The sequence below is a fragment of the Rhinatrema bivittatum genome, chromosome 2 (assembly GCF_901001135.1).
Source record: "Rhinatrema bivittatum chromosome 2, aRhiBiv1.1, whole genome shotgun sequence".
NCBI classification, from domain to species: domain Eukaryota; kingdom Metazoa; phylum Chordata; class Amphibia; order Gymnophiona; family Rhinatrematidae; genus Rhinatrema; species Rhinatrema bivittatum.
In genome coordinates, this window is record NC_042616.1 from 618,697,463 (window position 1) to 618,711,852 (window position 14,390).

At 42.6% G+C, this 14,390-nt stretch overlaps 1 protein-coding gene across 1 annotated transcript in view; it reads right to left on the reverse strand.

Moving 5' to 3' along the window:
* The window catches only part of LOC115085327 (coiled-coil domain-containing protein 178-like), a 205,574-nt gene that overhangs the window by 29,311 nt on the left and 161,873 nt on the right, over nt 1-14,390 (reverse strand). The window contains exon 6 of the mRNA XM_029591203.1: nt 6,193-6,284. Within this exon, the coding sequence (XP_029447063.1) occupies nt 6,193-6,284 (92 nt within the window). The remainder of the gene's footprint in view (nt 1-6,192; nt 6,285-14,390) is intronic.

The window sequence follows — 14,390 nt, forward strand, 5'->3', positions numbered from 1 at the left end:
TGGGTGGGTTTTGTCCGGCCGGCTTGCGAAAAAGGGCGATCTCGCTCCGGCCGCGGCCCTTTAACGGGGGCGCCGCATCATCAACCGGCGCCACTGTCGCTGACCGATGACGCGCCGCCGCCGAATGGGGCGAGTCATCGGCGGCGCCCCTGTCGCCGCCGATGATGCGCCCCACTCTCCTCTTCCTGGCTCTGCCCCTTCCCCGTCGCCTTCCCCCAACGGCCGCCGCACATAGCGGGTGGCACGCCGTTACGGGGGGTGGGCTCCGGCCAGTCGGCTCGTGGCCCACCTATGGTTGTTAGTGTTTGAGTGCTGGCAGGTATTGCAGTTTTGATATGAAGATTTATTATATTGAAATTGTAATCGAGTTTACTTGTGGCTTTCTGAGGGCAAAGCCCATATCCAACACAAATTACAATAGACCTAATATCAATTCCAAGGATCTTTTTTACTTTTTTGCAGGGTTTTTCAGCACTCCATACAAGTATAATATAAATGTTGTAAATAATATTTTTACCTCACAAGATGTTTATTTTGGAGATATTTTAGCTCAAGTTCATCAGGTTCCAGAATTAACATGGCGTACTTTTGGGACCTGTTGACACATGTGCTGCAGGGAAAGTACATGAGTGCATCAATTATCCCACGGGCTGGTTTTGAAAAAATCCCCCAGGCCTATATTTTCCTGCAATCCACCACTGGTGAATATATATGTAAATTATATTGAATGTTATTGGGTTCCCATGGGCAGTATGGAGAAAAATCCCCCGGGCCACTACTTTCCCACAATCCACCCCTGACCATGAGTGTGATTGAGAGAGAGACTGGTCAGGGAGGTGATGTGTTTCTGTGTGAAAGAGAGAGAGACTGGTCAGGAAGATGACTAGTGTGAGAGAGACCGAGACTGGTCGTGGGGTCTAATTGGGGGGGGTGTGTGTGAGTGACTGGTTGTGGGCTCTAAGGAAGAGGACTGTGAGGACAGAGCTTCAGCAGCCCTTGCTGCTTCTGGTGAGTGCTATTGGCCTGGAAGAGAAAGGAGTAGGAGAGTTGCTGGAGAGGGTAAGTAAAGGTGGCTTTTTAAATTTATTTTTCTTGATTGACTGCCATTTTAATTGTTGGGTATTATGTGATGTCTGCTGTTTTGAAATATTTTATTGATATTTGGACATGTTTTAATAATTTTTATGAGTTTTTAATTGTTGGATATTATTCTGTTCATCAGCTGTTTTGTAACATTTTTAGTATAGCTTTACAATTATTTCTGTGTGGGGCTCTATAGCAGCTTGGCTTATTCTGTTTTCCCAATAGGAATGTATTAGTGTTTAAGGCCTGGTTTAATAGTTGTATTTCTTAGATAGGGTTGTTACTGTTTGAGTGTGTTCCATAATACAGGTGTAACTTTGTGCAGGTTAATTTGTGTGCATTATTGAAAATCCTGAGAGTCTGTTAGGTGCTATATTTCTCTTTCCATTTCTCCTGGTTCGCACTGCATGCAGAGTGGCTTTTTTGGTTTTCCATTCCAGTTTCTGTCTCCATATTTATAATTTATGGGTTTTCTGTACTTGGTGAAGGGTGTGTGACTGGTGAGGTATTTTACTAGCATGTAGGCATTTGTATCAATCTTATTTGTTGTGTTTTCTCAATAGGATATGCATTAGTGGTAAATTACTGTATTTTCATAAGGAAAGCTATTTTGCCTGGTAGTAAAAGGAATTTGTTTTGCTTTTACTAGGATGTCATCAGAACCAGAATATCTTTTTTGTATGGCGAGTAGTACAGGATAATGCCCTAGATCTGTTCTGCACTCATTGCTGGGGTTGAGGGGATTCCTGTGGATGCAGAGTGCATGCTTACATTTAGCCCCATGATGGTCACATGTTCAGTGTGTCACGCATGTGAGAACCATCTGTCAGGTGTGTCCCGGTCAAAAAAAGGTTGAGAACCACTGCTCTAGAGGACAGTAATTTTCTGCATGCTGCAGAAAGAGCTCTAATGAGAGGTTCAGAATGTAGTTCTCTTCAGAATCAATCTCCATGGACTCCTCCAGACTCAGACTCTTAACTTGTAGAAGAGAGAATCCAAGGGCAGTTACCATGAGAAGCACTAGCACCAAACCTGCCTGATATCCAACTGGAAATGATCATCATGATTAAGTGACAGATAATATGTTCTAGCATTTGAAGGGGAAACGCATATACAGACCAACTGCTGCAGACACAGTTATTTCACCATCTGATAGGCTCTAGGTTCTATTGAACCGGGGCTACTAGACCATCAATGGATGGATATATAAATATTGAGGAAAAAAGAAACTAGATGTTGGCAAAAACAAATGGTGGTTATACAAGCAATGATGTTCCAGCCTTCAAACTATATTCTGACTAATTTAAAAAAGGCATGCGCAAGCGCCCATAATGCAGATATAGGCACTTGAGCAGAGAAACACTTAATTTTATATAGTGCGTGCAAGTACACGCGTATCATTTAAAATATTCCTGTTGCGCGTATGTGTGCAGCCTTTATGCGTGTATTTTAATAACTTGCTCACACAAGTGACCATATTTGGGGGGAGGAGGAAGAGAGAGAGAGAGAGAGCATCTCTGTAAAACAGACAATCTGACACACTATATATCTCCCACTGTAAAAGAGACACTTTCAACTCAGGGTGCGTTTGGGGGCGGTGTTACATTGGTCTGTCTAGGGTGCAAGGGTCCGTGGACCCTTGTAACATCGCCCCCTCAAAACCCACTCTGAGTTGACTTTGCCCTTTTGAAGGATTGCTAGTGCCCTCTACACTGTGGGGTGGATTTTAAAAGGGTTACGCGCGTCTATATGCATGTAACCCTTTTAAAATCCGCCATGTTGGCAATCCCCAGAAGGTAGGCTGTGTGCAGAACAACGATGATTATACGTCCATTCCCTCATCCTTATGGCCATGATACTATGCCTCCTTGCTTATCATAAAACACAGCTAATTGGTTGCCTGTCTGGATAAGAACTCTTCCCCCAAAAAGATGTGAGAAGGCACTTAAGGCATGCCTGAATGCTTGAAGCTCCAATAGGTTGATCTAGAACTGTAATTCTACTGTTGACCAAATTCCCTGAGTTCAGAAGGGACCCAGTGACCACTCCCCATCTCTTGGTAGACATATCTGTTACCTAGTGGGGAAGATGGACGAAGGCTCCCTCCTGTAAAATGGACAGGTCTAACCACCAGTGAAGCTCTCTTCATTCCCTGCAAAATATTCACCGGATTTGTCAAGGGTTGAGTTAACTGGTCCCACTGGGAACAATGGCCCTACTGTAGGACTTGTACATGAAGGTGTGTTAGAGTGACTACATGATCTGCTGCCACCATTTAGCACAGAACTAGCACTTCCCTGACTGCCTTCACTAAGCAATGAGCTAAGGACCTGAGGGTTTCCCACTCGATCTGTAGAAGTAACATTCTTTCCTGTAAAGAGACCATCCATGCCTCAAATTTGATTTTCTGAGATGGGATGATGATTGATGTTTTTGAAATTGACTAGGGAATGCAGAAGTTGAATTGTCTTCTTTAGGACACCAATACTCCTTCCTGGGTTGTCGTAGCTAGTAGGGGTGTGCGTTCCGGCGCGACCCCGCGGTGAATCACGTGACGCCACGTCGGAGTGACGCGGCGTCACGTGATTCCCCGCGGGGTCGCGCCGGAACACTCGTTTCGGCCCAAAAGGAACTTTTGGCCAGCTTGGGGGGGCCTCCTGACCCCCCCAAGCTGGCCAAAAGTTTCCTTTTGGCCGAACGAGGATCCCGGAAGCGACCCCGCGGGGAATCACGTGACGCCGCGTCACTCCAACGTGACGCCGACGTCACGTGCTCCTTGCAAAGTTGGTCAGAAATGGCGTCCTGACCCCGCTGGACCACCAGGGAGTTGTGGTAAGTCTTGGGGGGGGGGGGGATTAAGGAGGGGTGAGGGGTTTAAATTTTTATTTGCACATATGGACATATACTCAACTCATTGAATTCTGTTTATGTCCATATTGACCGCAAATGGGACCCCCTTTGGACATATGGACATAAACTTTTGCTCTGCACATCCCTAGTAGCTAGCCAATCGTCCAGGTAAGAGAACACAGATGCCATTAGGATGGAGATGTGCTGCTATTATAGCTAGGTATTTGGTAAAGACCCTCATGCCACTGAAATCAAAGGGGAACAGCCTAAACTGGTAAAAGAGATGATTCCACCACAAAACAGATAGTGCCAATGGGAGGGCCAGATAGGTATGTGAGCATGTATGTCTTTCAGATCCAGGGTAAACATCCACTCTCCCACCTGGATGAAGGGCAGAATGGTGTGCAGTGAGTTCATCTTGAATCTCTCATAACAGATTCTTGTTCAGACTTCTTAAATCCAGAATGGATCACAATCCCCTGGATCTTTCAGGGATAAGGAAATAGCGAGAGAAGAATTTCTGGCCATGTTGGTGGGGCAGGACGGGTTCTATCGCTTGCTGCTGGGGTGGGGGTGGGGGGACTCCAGGTGGAGCTGTGGTGAGTGAGAAAGATCTAGATTGAAGGTTAAGCAATGGGGAAGAGTGGGAAGTCGGGAGAAATGAGGTAACCAGATTCTTAAGTGTTGAGAAAGCAGTGCTGCTTAGCTGTAAACAGCTCTGAGCTAGGAGAAGTGTTTGGTGCCATTGGATGACATCACCCACGTGTCACGATTTAAAACTCCAGGGAGAAGACTCAGAACCAATGACAGGAAGTATTTCTTCACGAAGAGGGTGGTGGATGCCTGGAATGCCCTTCCAGAGGGAAGTGGTGAAGACTAAACTGTGAAGGATTTCAAAGGGGCTTGGGATAAATACTGTGGACCCATAAAGTCTCGAGGTGTGAATAAAGAGAAGAGGCATTGGGGGTGGCTTGCGGGATGACGGCTACTTCCTGGTGATTAATACCCTTATTCAATAAACATACCACACGGTTAATGCGACTCCTACATTGCCTCTATGCTTCAACGGCAAGAGGAATATGGGTCAAAGGATTTGCATTCACAAAATAGCGTGGGAATAGGCTTGCTTGTTGAGGTGGTTACTACCCCTAAAACCAATTAAACCTGATACTTCACTTTGAATACATATACAGCGCAGCTCACTGCTTCAATGGCATGGGGGGAATGAAGAAAAGAAAGATTTATATTAAGACAACCAACAAGGACTAATTTCACAGGCTGGGTAAACAAATAAGTGTGGGAGTAGCTTGCTTATTGCAGCAGTTACTACCCCTAACCAATTAGGCTTGATACTTCACTTTTATGCAGCTCCAGCACTGCTCTCTACATCAATGGCAGGGGTGGAAGGAAAATTAGAAACAAAAAGTTACCAATAAGGGCCCTGACCTCAGCGGTCAGAGTATCAGATTAGTATGAGAAAAATAACTGTGAAAGCTTGCTGGGCAGACTGGATGGGCCGTATGGTCTTCTTCTGCCATCACTTCTATGTTTCTATGTTTAAACCCGCTCCTGCGTGCACCGAGCCTATTTTGCATAGGCCCTGCGACGCACGCAACGAGTGCAAGCCCCAGGAGGCGTGTATGTCCCGGGGCTTGAAAAAAGGGGTGGGGAGTGGGTGGGGGGGGGGCGGTCTGGGGGCGGGGGCAGGACCAAGGCCTCCGGCACAGCGGCCAAGCCAGGGGATCGCGCGCCAGCACTTGGCCGGCACACGCAACCTACGCCTGCCCAGAGGCAGGTGTAAATAATAAACAAAGTAGGGGGGGATTTAGGTAGGGCTGGGGGGCGGGTTAGATAGGGGAAGGGAGGGGAAGGTGGGGGCGGAAGGAAAGTTCCCTCCGAGGCTGCTCCGATTTCGGAGCGGCCTCAGAGAGAATGGGGAAAGCCATCGGGTCTCCCCTAGGGCTCAGCATGTGCAAGATGCACAAGTGTGCACCCCCTTGCGTGTGCCGACCCTGGATTTTATAACATGTGCGTGACTGCGCGCGCATATTATAAAATCGGGCATAGATTTATGTGCGCCGGGTTGCGCGTACAAATCTATGGCCACGTGTAGATATTAAAATCCGGCCCTGTGTGTTTTGTTACAAATGCAATACTTCCAAGTGTGGGATTTTACATTATCCAAAATTTAGCGCCAACTGAACCAAATGTTTTTCTTTAACTATAGTGTAATCTTTAACTTAAAAAATCTGCCCCTACCTGGCTTAATGACTTCCACACCAGTAATCTCTAAACTGGTAGGCACTAATAAGTCAACTTCATCTTGGCTTTCACGGCTGATATCTGCAAACCTGTGTATACAATAAACAGTGAAATTAATATTTATTTATTTATTTATTTTAAATTTTTATATACCGGCATTCGAGACAGCAGTCACATCATGCTGGTTCACATAAAACAGGGGTGCATAGTAAACATAACTATAACAATGGTGCTGAAAAGGCAGTTAATATCACCATTTCATGAAAAATATTTTTCCAACATGAATCTTTAAAGACCAACAAATACATTGTGAATAATTAATTTTGCTTTGGAATTTTTTCACCCAGTAGTTTCCTCCTGCTCAAATAGAATCAGCCTCTACTTGGCTGTTATAAAGTTACTCTATTAATGGTTCAACTAAACCTCTCACTGAATTCTTGCTTTAAATGTACTTGAAAAATGTTTCATTATTAGTTTTTGCCCCTATGATAAGCTTCTTTCCAAATTATCTCTTGGTCTGCTTTATTAATGTTTTACATCTACCTTGTCAATGCTTATAGTCTTATTTTCCTCATTTGAATCTACCTCCCATTTTCTGAAAGATGTCCTCATCATACTAGCAGTCATTTGGTCATCTTTTGACTTTATCCTTTTTAATGTGTAGAACACATTTTATCTGAGCTTCCAAGATGGTAGTTTTAAACAAAGCCCATGGCTCATGCATACTTTTAACTTAATAAAAACTCCTTTTAGTTTTTGTCTAATTTTGTCATATTATCACAGTCTCTGCTTTTAAAGTTAAATACTTCTGCTGTAGTTTTATTTAATGTCCTCCATCCAATAATTATGTCAAATTTGACTGCATTATTACTAAGGGCCTCACCAGCATTACCCCTTGCATCATGTCCAATATTTCACTAAGGATGAGATCTAAAATAGCTCCCCTTCTTGTTTGTTTCAGGACTCACTGTCATTTATGGTATCTAGAAACTGTGTCTCCCTAGTATGTCCTGATGAGACATTTACCCAATCAATACCCATTAATATTGTGTTGCCAAATTTATTTGTATTGTTGTTTATTTCACTCTCCTGATTCTTCATTCTGGTCAGGTGGATTGTACTATAAATCCACTGCTATACTCTTACCCATCAGACATAGAATTTCTATCCAAAAAGATTCCACAGTGTGTTTTATTTCCTTCAGAAATTTATCCTGCTTGACTGTATGCCATGTCACATCAATATAATTAGTATCCTGGTATCATAATGTCCCATTTATTATCCTGCTTCTACCAGCTCTCAGAGATGCCTACTATATCTATATCTTCATTTAGTACCATACATTCTAACTCTCAAATCTTTTTTTCAGACTTCTAGATTTTGTGTACAGGCAATTTAAATATATTTTTATTTGTATTCACAGCCTGCATATTAGAAGCTAACACAGATAATTTGGAATCCTTCATATTTGTCTGCTCTTTATTTAATTCCACCTGGACAACTTCAGCTTTTACCACAATTTCTGCGATGGAATATTCTAGCTTCACTATTATTCCAAGTTTCTTTGAAGATACCTCATTCAAAACCATACACTCCCAAGGATTGTCTGCTTTCCTCCATAATCTATTTAAAAGCTACTACAATATATCTCCTTTTTAAATGTTCGTACCAGCAGCCGGAGTCCACCTTGGTTAAAGTAGAGCCCATCCCATCAGAATACTCCCCTCCTTCTGAAAATGTTTCCCAATTCCTACCAAATCTAACATCCTCTTCCCTGGGCCAGCACTCTTCTTCCATCCTTCCTCCATCCTATGAGGTGTTCCAAACCCTAATCTTGGCTCATCTCCATATTTCAACCCTATGTTCCTGTGCCCATTCTGCAGAGCATCTTTGACTGAAGTCTGGATCTCATGCAATCATCATTCATTTCAAATTTATGCTCACCTTCTTCTGGTCTGCCAAGCAAGAGACGGATGAGGAGGGATATGATAGAGGTCTTAAAGTTCATGAGAGGTCTTGAACGAGTAGATGTGAATTGGTTACTTACACTTTCAGATAATAGGACAAGGGGGCATTCCATGAAGTTAGCAAGTAGCACATTTAAGACTAATCGGAGAAAATTATTTTTCACTCAATGTACAATAAAGCTCTGGAATTTGTTGCCAGAGGATGTGGTTAGTGCAGTTAGTGTAGCTGGGTTCAAAAAAGGTTTGGATAAGTTCTTGAAGGAGAAGTCCATTAACTGCTATTAATCAAGTTTACTTTGGGGTAGATTTTCAAAGGGTTACACTTGTAACCCTTTAAAAACCCTCCTGCGTGTGGAGCCTATTTTGCAAAGGCTCGGCAGCACGTGCAAGCCCTGGGACACACGTATGTCCCGGGGCTTTGAAAAAGGGGCGGGAAGGGGCAGGGCCGGGGTGCAGGTCCGGGGGCAGTCCGGAGGCGGGACCGAGGCCTCCGACACAGTGGCCCAGCCAGCACACACAAGTTACGCCTGCCAGAGGCAGGCATAACTATGGCAAACAAGGTCGGGGGGGATTTAGATAGGGCTGAGGGGTGGGTTAGATAGGGGAAGGGAGGGGAAGGTGGGGGAAGGTGGGGGGGAATGGAAGGAAAGTTCCCTCTGAGGCCGCTCTGATTTCGGAGCGGCCTCGGAGGGAACGAGGAAAGCCATTGGGGCTGCCCTAGGGCTCGGCGCATGCAAGGTGCACAAGTGTGCACCCCTTGCGTGTGCCGACCCCGGATTTTATAACATGCACGCGGCAGCACGCACATGTTATAAAATCAGGTGTACATTTGTGTGCGCTGGGTAGCACACACAAATGTACCCCGTGGGCACCAATTTGAAAATCTGCCCTTTAGGGAATAGCCACTGCTAGTAATTAATCTATTTATTTATTTATTTTTATATACCGTCGCTCTAAGTCCATCGTAATGATTCACAACAAATCAAAGTACAATGTTCCTAACTAGTGTACATAATAAAACCTAAAAACTACATCATATCATAACAGAAGTAATGTCCTAACTTTAGATACAAAGGTTCATGGAACCATAAAACATCAAAATAACTCAACTATCTTCATAAAACAATTTAAAACTATACTTAATGAATAAAACATGAAAATACAATTAATTAAAACAAATATTAATACAGACAATAGTTGTTCTGCCATATCATAGTTCTAATATCAGGTACAACAACATGATACACGATTAAGCTTGGCTCGAATAAACTTTGCTAAAAAGCCATGTCTTAAGCTCTCTCTTGAATTTGTAAAATTGGACTCCAATCTCAAGGCTGCTGGTAGTGAATTCCAAATTCCAGGGCCAGCTAGTGACAACACTCCGTCCCTCACCTGATTCAAATGTGCTGATTGGACAGATGGTAAAGTTAGCAGACTTTTATTCGCCAAACGCAAATTTCTCTGCAGGACATGTAGTTTAATAGCGGAGTTCAACCAGTCTACCTGATCAGCGTAGATCAATTTGTGTAAATACACATAGACTTAAATTTAATTCGGGATTCAATTGGTTGCCAGTGTAACTTAAATAGTATTGACATGATATGATCGCTTTTCTTAGTCCCGGTTAGGATTCTGGCCGCCACATTCTGCAGGACCTGAAGTGGTCGGATAGTGGATGCTGGTAGTCCTAACAAAAGGGAACTGCAGTAGTCTAAACTCCCGAATACAAGTGCCTGCAAAACTGTGCGGAAGTCATTTAGATCTAGCAACAGTTTCAGTCATCTTAGCACTAATAATTTTGCGTAGCCATCTCTTACTTTAGTCGAAATATGTTTTTTGAATGTAAATTCAGGATCAATTATGACACCCAAGTCCCTGATTGTCTCTGATAATTTTAGGGTGGTATTGTCCTGTAAAAGTGCATGATTTATGTCTCTTGGAGAGCTCTTTCTCTAAAGAAGAATGATCTCGGTTTTTTCAATATTTAGCACAAGTCTCATCTGAGTAAGCACCTGTTTGATAGCCTTCATATATATTGACAAGAGATTACATGCGTCATCAACTGAATCCTCTATTGGCAATAAAATTTGAATGTCATCTGCGTACAGAAAATATTTCAGTCCAAGACCTGACAACAGGCGACATAATGGTAACATTTAAATGCATCAGTAGCATGGGATCTTCTTGGTGTTTGGGTATTTGCCAGGTTCTTGTGGCCTGGTTTGGCCTCTGTTAGAAACAGGATGCTGGGCTTGATGGACCCTTGATCTGACTCAGCATGGCAAGTTCTTATGTTCTTAACTAACAAACAGCCTTGCCCTCCAAAACCACCAACATTTTGCTAAATTCACCTTCCTCTTCAAACTGCTTCTACCTCCCATCTCCCCTTCACACTCCACCCAGACTATGGAAGACTTCTTCCATGAAAAGATTGACAAGATTAATCATATATTTTCCAACAAGCCATCTCTCCACTCCAATTTCACTCACCTTCCTTTGGCCTTTGCCTCCCTTTCTTTTTTTCTGAAATTACAGATGTTGAAACTGCCCATCTTTTCTCCTCTTCCAAACTCATTAATTATTCTCTGACACCATTCTTACCTAGCTCGTCTATTCCCTGTGCAATTAGTCCCACCATTTGTCACATCATCAGTTGATCATTAGCTACTTGAAACAGTCCCATCTTCCTTCAAACATATTGTGATCATGCCACTCCTCAAAAGCCTTTACTGGACCCTACCTGCTCTGCTAACTTCTGTCTCATTTCCATCCTCCCTTTCTCATCTAAACTGATTGAGCATGCCGTTCACCTCTACAGTCTTGATTTTCTTTCATCTCAGGCTGTTCTGGATCTATTCTAGTCTGGCTTTCGTGCTCTACATTCCACAGAAACTGCTCTACCCAAAGTCTTCATGGCCAAGGGCCTTTAAACAAATCTCATCCTCCTTGACCTATTCGCTGCTTTTCGACACTGTTGATCACTATTTACTTCTTGACACACTGTATTCAACTGGATTTTGGGATTCCTCTCTATTTTGGTTTTCTTCTTCCCTCTCCCATCTTATTTTATTGTATCCTCTGGTGTCTCTTCCTCCACTACTATTCTGCATTGGTTGGTGTGCCTCAAGGCTCAGTCCTGGGCCTTCTAATCTGTTCTCTCTATATTCTTCCTATGGTGCTCTGACCTCCTCTCATGGCTTTCAGTACCATTTTTCTAATGACTTCCAGATATACCTATTTATGCCAGAAATGTCACCATAAATCTAGTCCCAAATTTCAGCCTGCTCATCTGAAATCAGTGCCTGAATGTTCCACCAGCATTTAAACATAACATGGATAAGACAGAACTTCTTGTGTTCCCCAGTAAGAAACAACACACTTGTTTTGTATATGCTTAGAAAAGAAGAAAGAGACATTAAATATGTTCCCAAGGTTATGACCTAAGGGAACTGGGAGGATAACAAGTACATTTAAAAAAGCCCTGCACGCAAGAATTACAGGGGCTACAAGCATGGTCAGGCCATTCCGAAAAATGTGTACAGGGCCTAGCCACAGGCATAACCCCCGTAATTCATGCACGCATATCTTTTAAACTTTACTTGTTATCCTCCCAGTTCCCTCAGCCCATAACCTTGGGATCATCTTTGATGCCTCTTTCTTTTTTTCTAGGCATATACAAAACACCACTAAAGTGTGTTGTTTCTTATTGTATAACACTTTTTAAATCTAGCCCTTCCTTTCTGAGTATGCCACTAAAACACTCATCCACTCTCTTACCACTTCCCACTTACCCCTAAATTTATCAAAATGCTACATTTATAGCATAAATAGCTCCTGCAATAAAAAAAAGGTCATGGTTAGGCTGATTTCCAAGCTACCATATTACATAGGCTATTTCTGCAATGCACGCTACCTTGCATTATTTAACACATCGCAGCATTTGAGAGCGAGAGAGAGAAACTGACTCTATAGAAAGCAATATGTCACTCTTATTTATACTATTGTAAGGGGGGCACTTTTAACTTGGTGTGGGGTTTGAGTGGGGGTGGTTCTACATACTCAGTCAGAGATACAAACAACAAAGTTGACATCACTGAAGATTTTCTGTTGTTTGAATCAATGAAGCTAGGTAGAGTGCATTGTACAAACCAACTCTTTTACCTTTCATCGATTCAAACAGAAAATCTTCAGAGATATCAACTTAGTTGTTCGTACTACTGACTGTGTATGTGAAACCACCCCCCAAACCCCACACTGAGTTAAATGCTCCCTCTTACAGTGGTACAGAGAGTGACATATTGATTTCTATACAGAGTCTCTCTTTCGCTCTCCTCTTTCTCTCTCTGTGATACACACAGAGAAAAAAGGTGTAGTTATTTCTGATGTTAAAACCCACATAACTCTACCCAAACTCCTCCCACTGTGATATTAGGGAGTTATCAATAGCATTAAGGCCCTAACGTGAAATAATAAATTACCCTGTCAGTTTGTTACAATTTGCTTTTCACAGACCTCCCACTAAACTATCTTTCCCCAAATGTATTCAAAATTCAGCTGCAGCACTTATCTTCCTTCAACATTGTAATGACCACATAAACCATCTTCCCAGGTCAATATATTTGCTCTCTGACTACTTCTGCATACAGTTCAAGCTTTTCTTATTCGCCTATAATGTATTCACTCTGCAGCTCCTCATAACCTATTTTCTCTTCTCTCTCATTACACCCATCCTCAAACTCCATTCATTGAGCAAGTTCCTTTTATCTGTGTCCTTCTCCTCCAGTGCCAACTCCCGACTCCATGCATTCCACCTTGCTGCAAACTATAACTGGAATAGACTTCCTCAGAGAGAACGGGGAAAGCCATCGGGGCTCCCCTAGGGCTCAGAGCGTGCAAGGTGCACAAGTGTGCACCCCCTTGCGTGCGCCGACCCTAAATTTTATAACATGCGCGCACATGTTATAAAATCGGGCGTAGATTTGCACGCGCAAATCTATGCCTACGCTAGGTTAGAAAATCTGGCCCATTTTTATTGAGCTGCTTTTAAATCCTTACCATTTCTCCGCAATAAATACTCTTCCCATAGACTCATTTGTCATGTAGGTTTTGTCTTGATTACATTGTAAGCTCCATGGAGCAGAGACTGTCTTTTATGTGTACATGTACAGTGCTGCATATGTCTAGTAGCACTTTTGAAATGCTAAATAATAGTAGTATTAGCCGCCAAAGCTCAGCCCTGCCTCTGGGGTCCTGCACATGGAACAGAGAGTATTTCTGAAAATGCAACATAGAGTTTTTGGATTTCAATTTCCTAAATAAAATCCCTAAATTTGGCTTCCAGGACCTCTCCCCTGTACCTTCCTATATTGTTGGTACCCATGTGTAAGCTAGGAGACATGCAAAGTCTGCTACCTTCACAAGGCAAGCATAATACCAAGTGATCCTCATGCCCACTGACCACCCAGCTATCTGCACTCGATGAAATCACCAATTACAATGGCAGTTTTAACTCTTCCCTCCTGGGTGCATGCCCCTAAAGACACTTCCTTGGTGCAAGAGGATAACGCATCACTTGGAGGACAGGACTTAATTATAGGATTACTTCCTGCCACTCCAAGGTGATGCTCTCCTTCCAGGTAAACATATTTCTCCAAAGCATCATAGGAGCTGCCAGACTGAAGATGGGATACCTCTACTAATTCCATATCTCCTCTATAAACTTCTCTTTCTCAGCAATTCCAGGTCTGTCACTCTAGGCTCCAGAGATCGGACTTATTCTCTAAGAACACATTCAGTGTTCTTATTCTCTAAGAACATATTCAATTTCTCTCCCCAGCAGGTAGATAATCAGACATTTATTTTATTTCAAACATCTTATATTCCACTCTTTCCATCTTATATTTCCACCATAATCATTTCACAAATGATAACAATACATACATGAACATAAATTCACAAACAAAATCACCTTAAAATATACAACCATCAGGCATTCTCTATAAACCGCTATCTATAAATTTGCAGAACAAGTCTTGCCTTCAATTTTTTCCTAAATTTTAAGTAATCTCTTTCCATTCGCAATTCATTTGGTAAAAAATTCCATAGCACTAGTACTGCAAATGAAAAAAATCCTGTTCCTTATCTTTTATAATCTAAAATTTCTAAAACTCAGAACAACTAGTAGGTTTTGGTCATTAGAATGCAGATTACAAAAGCTGCATATGGTAT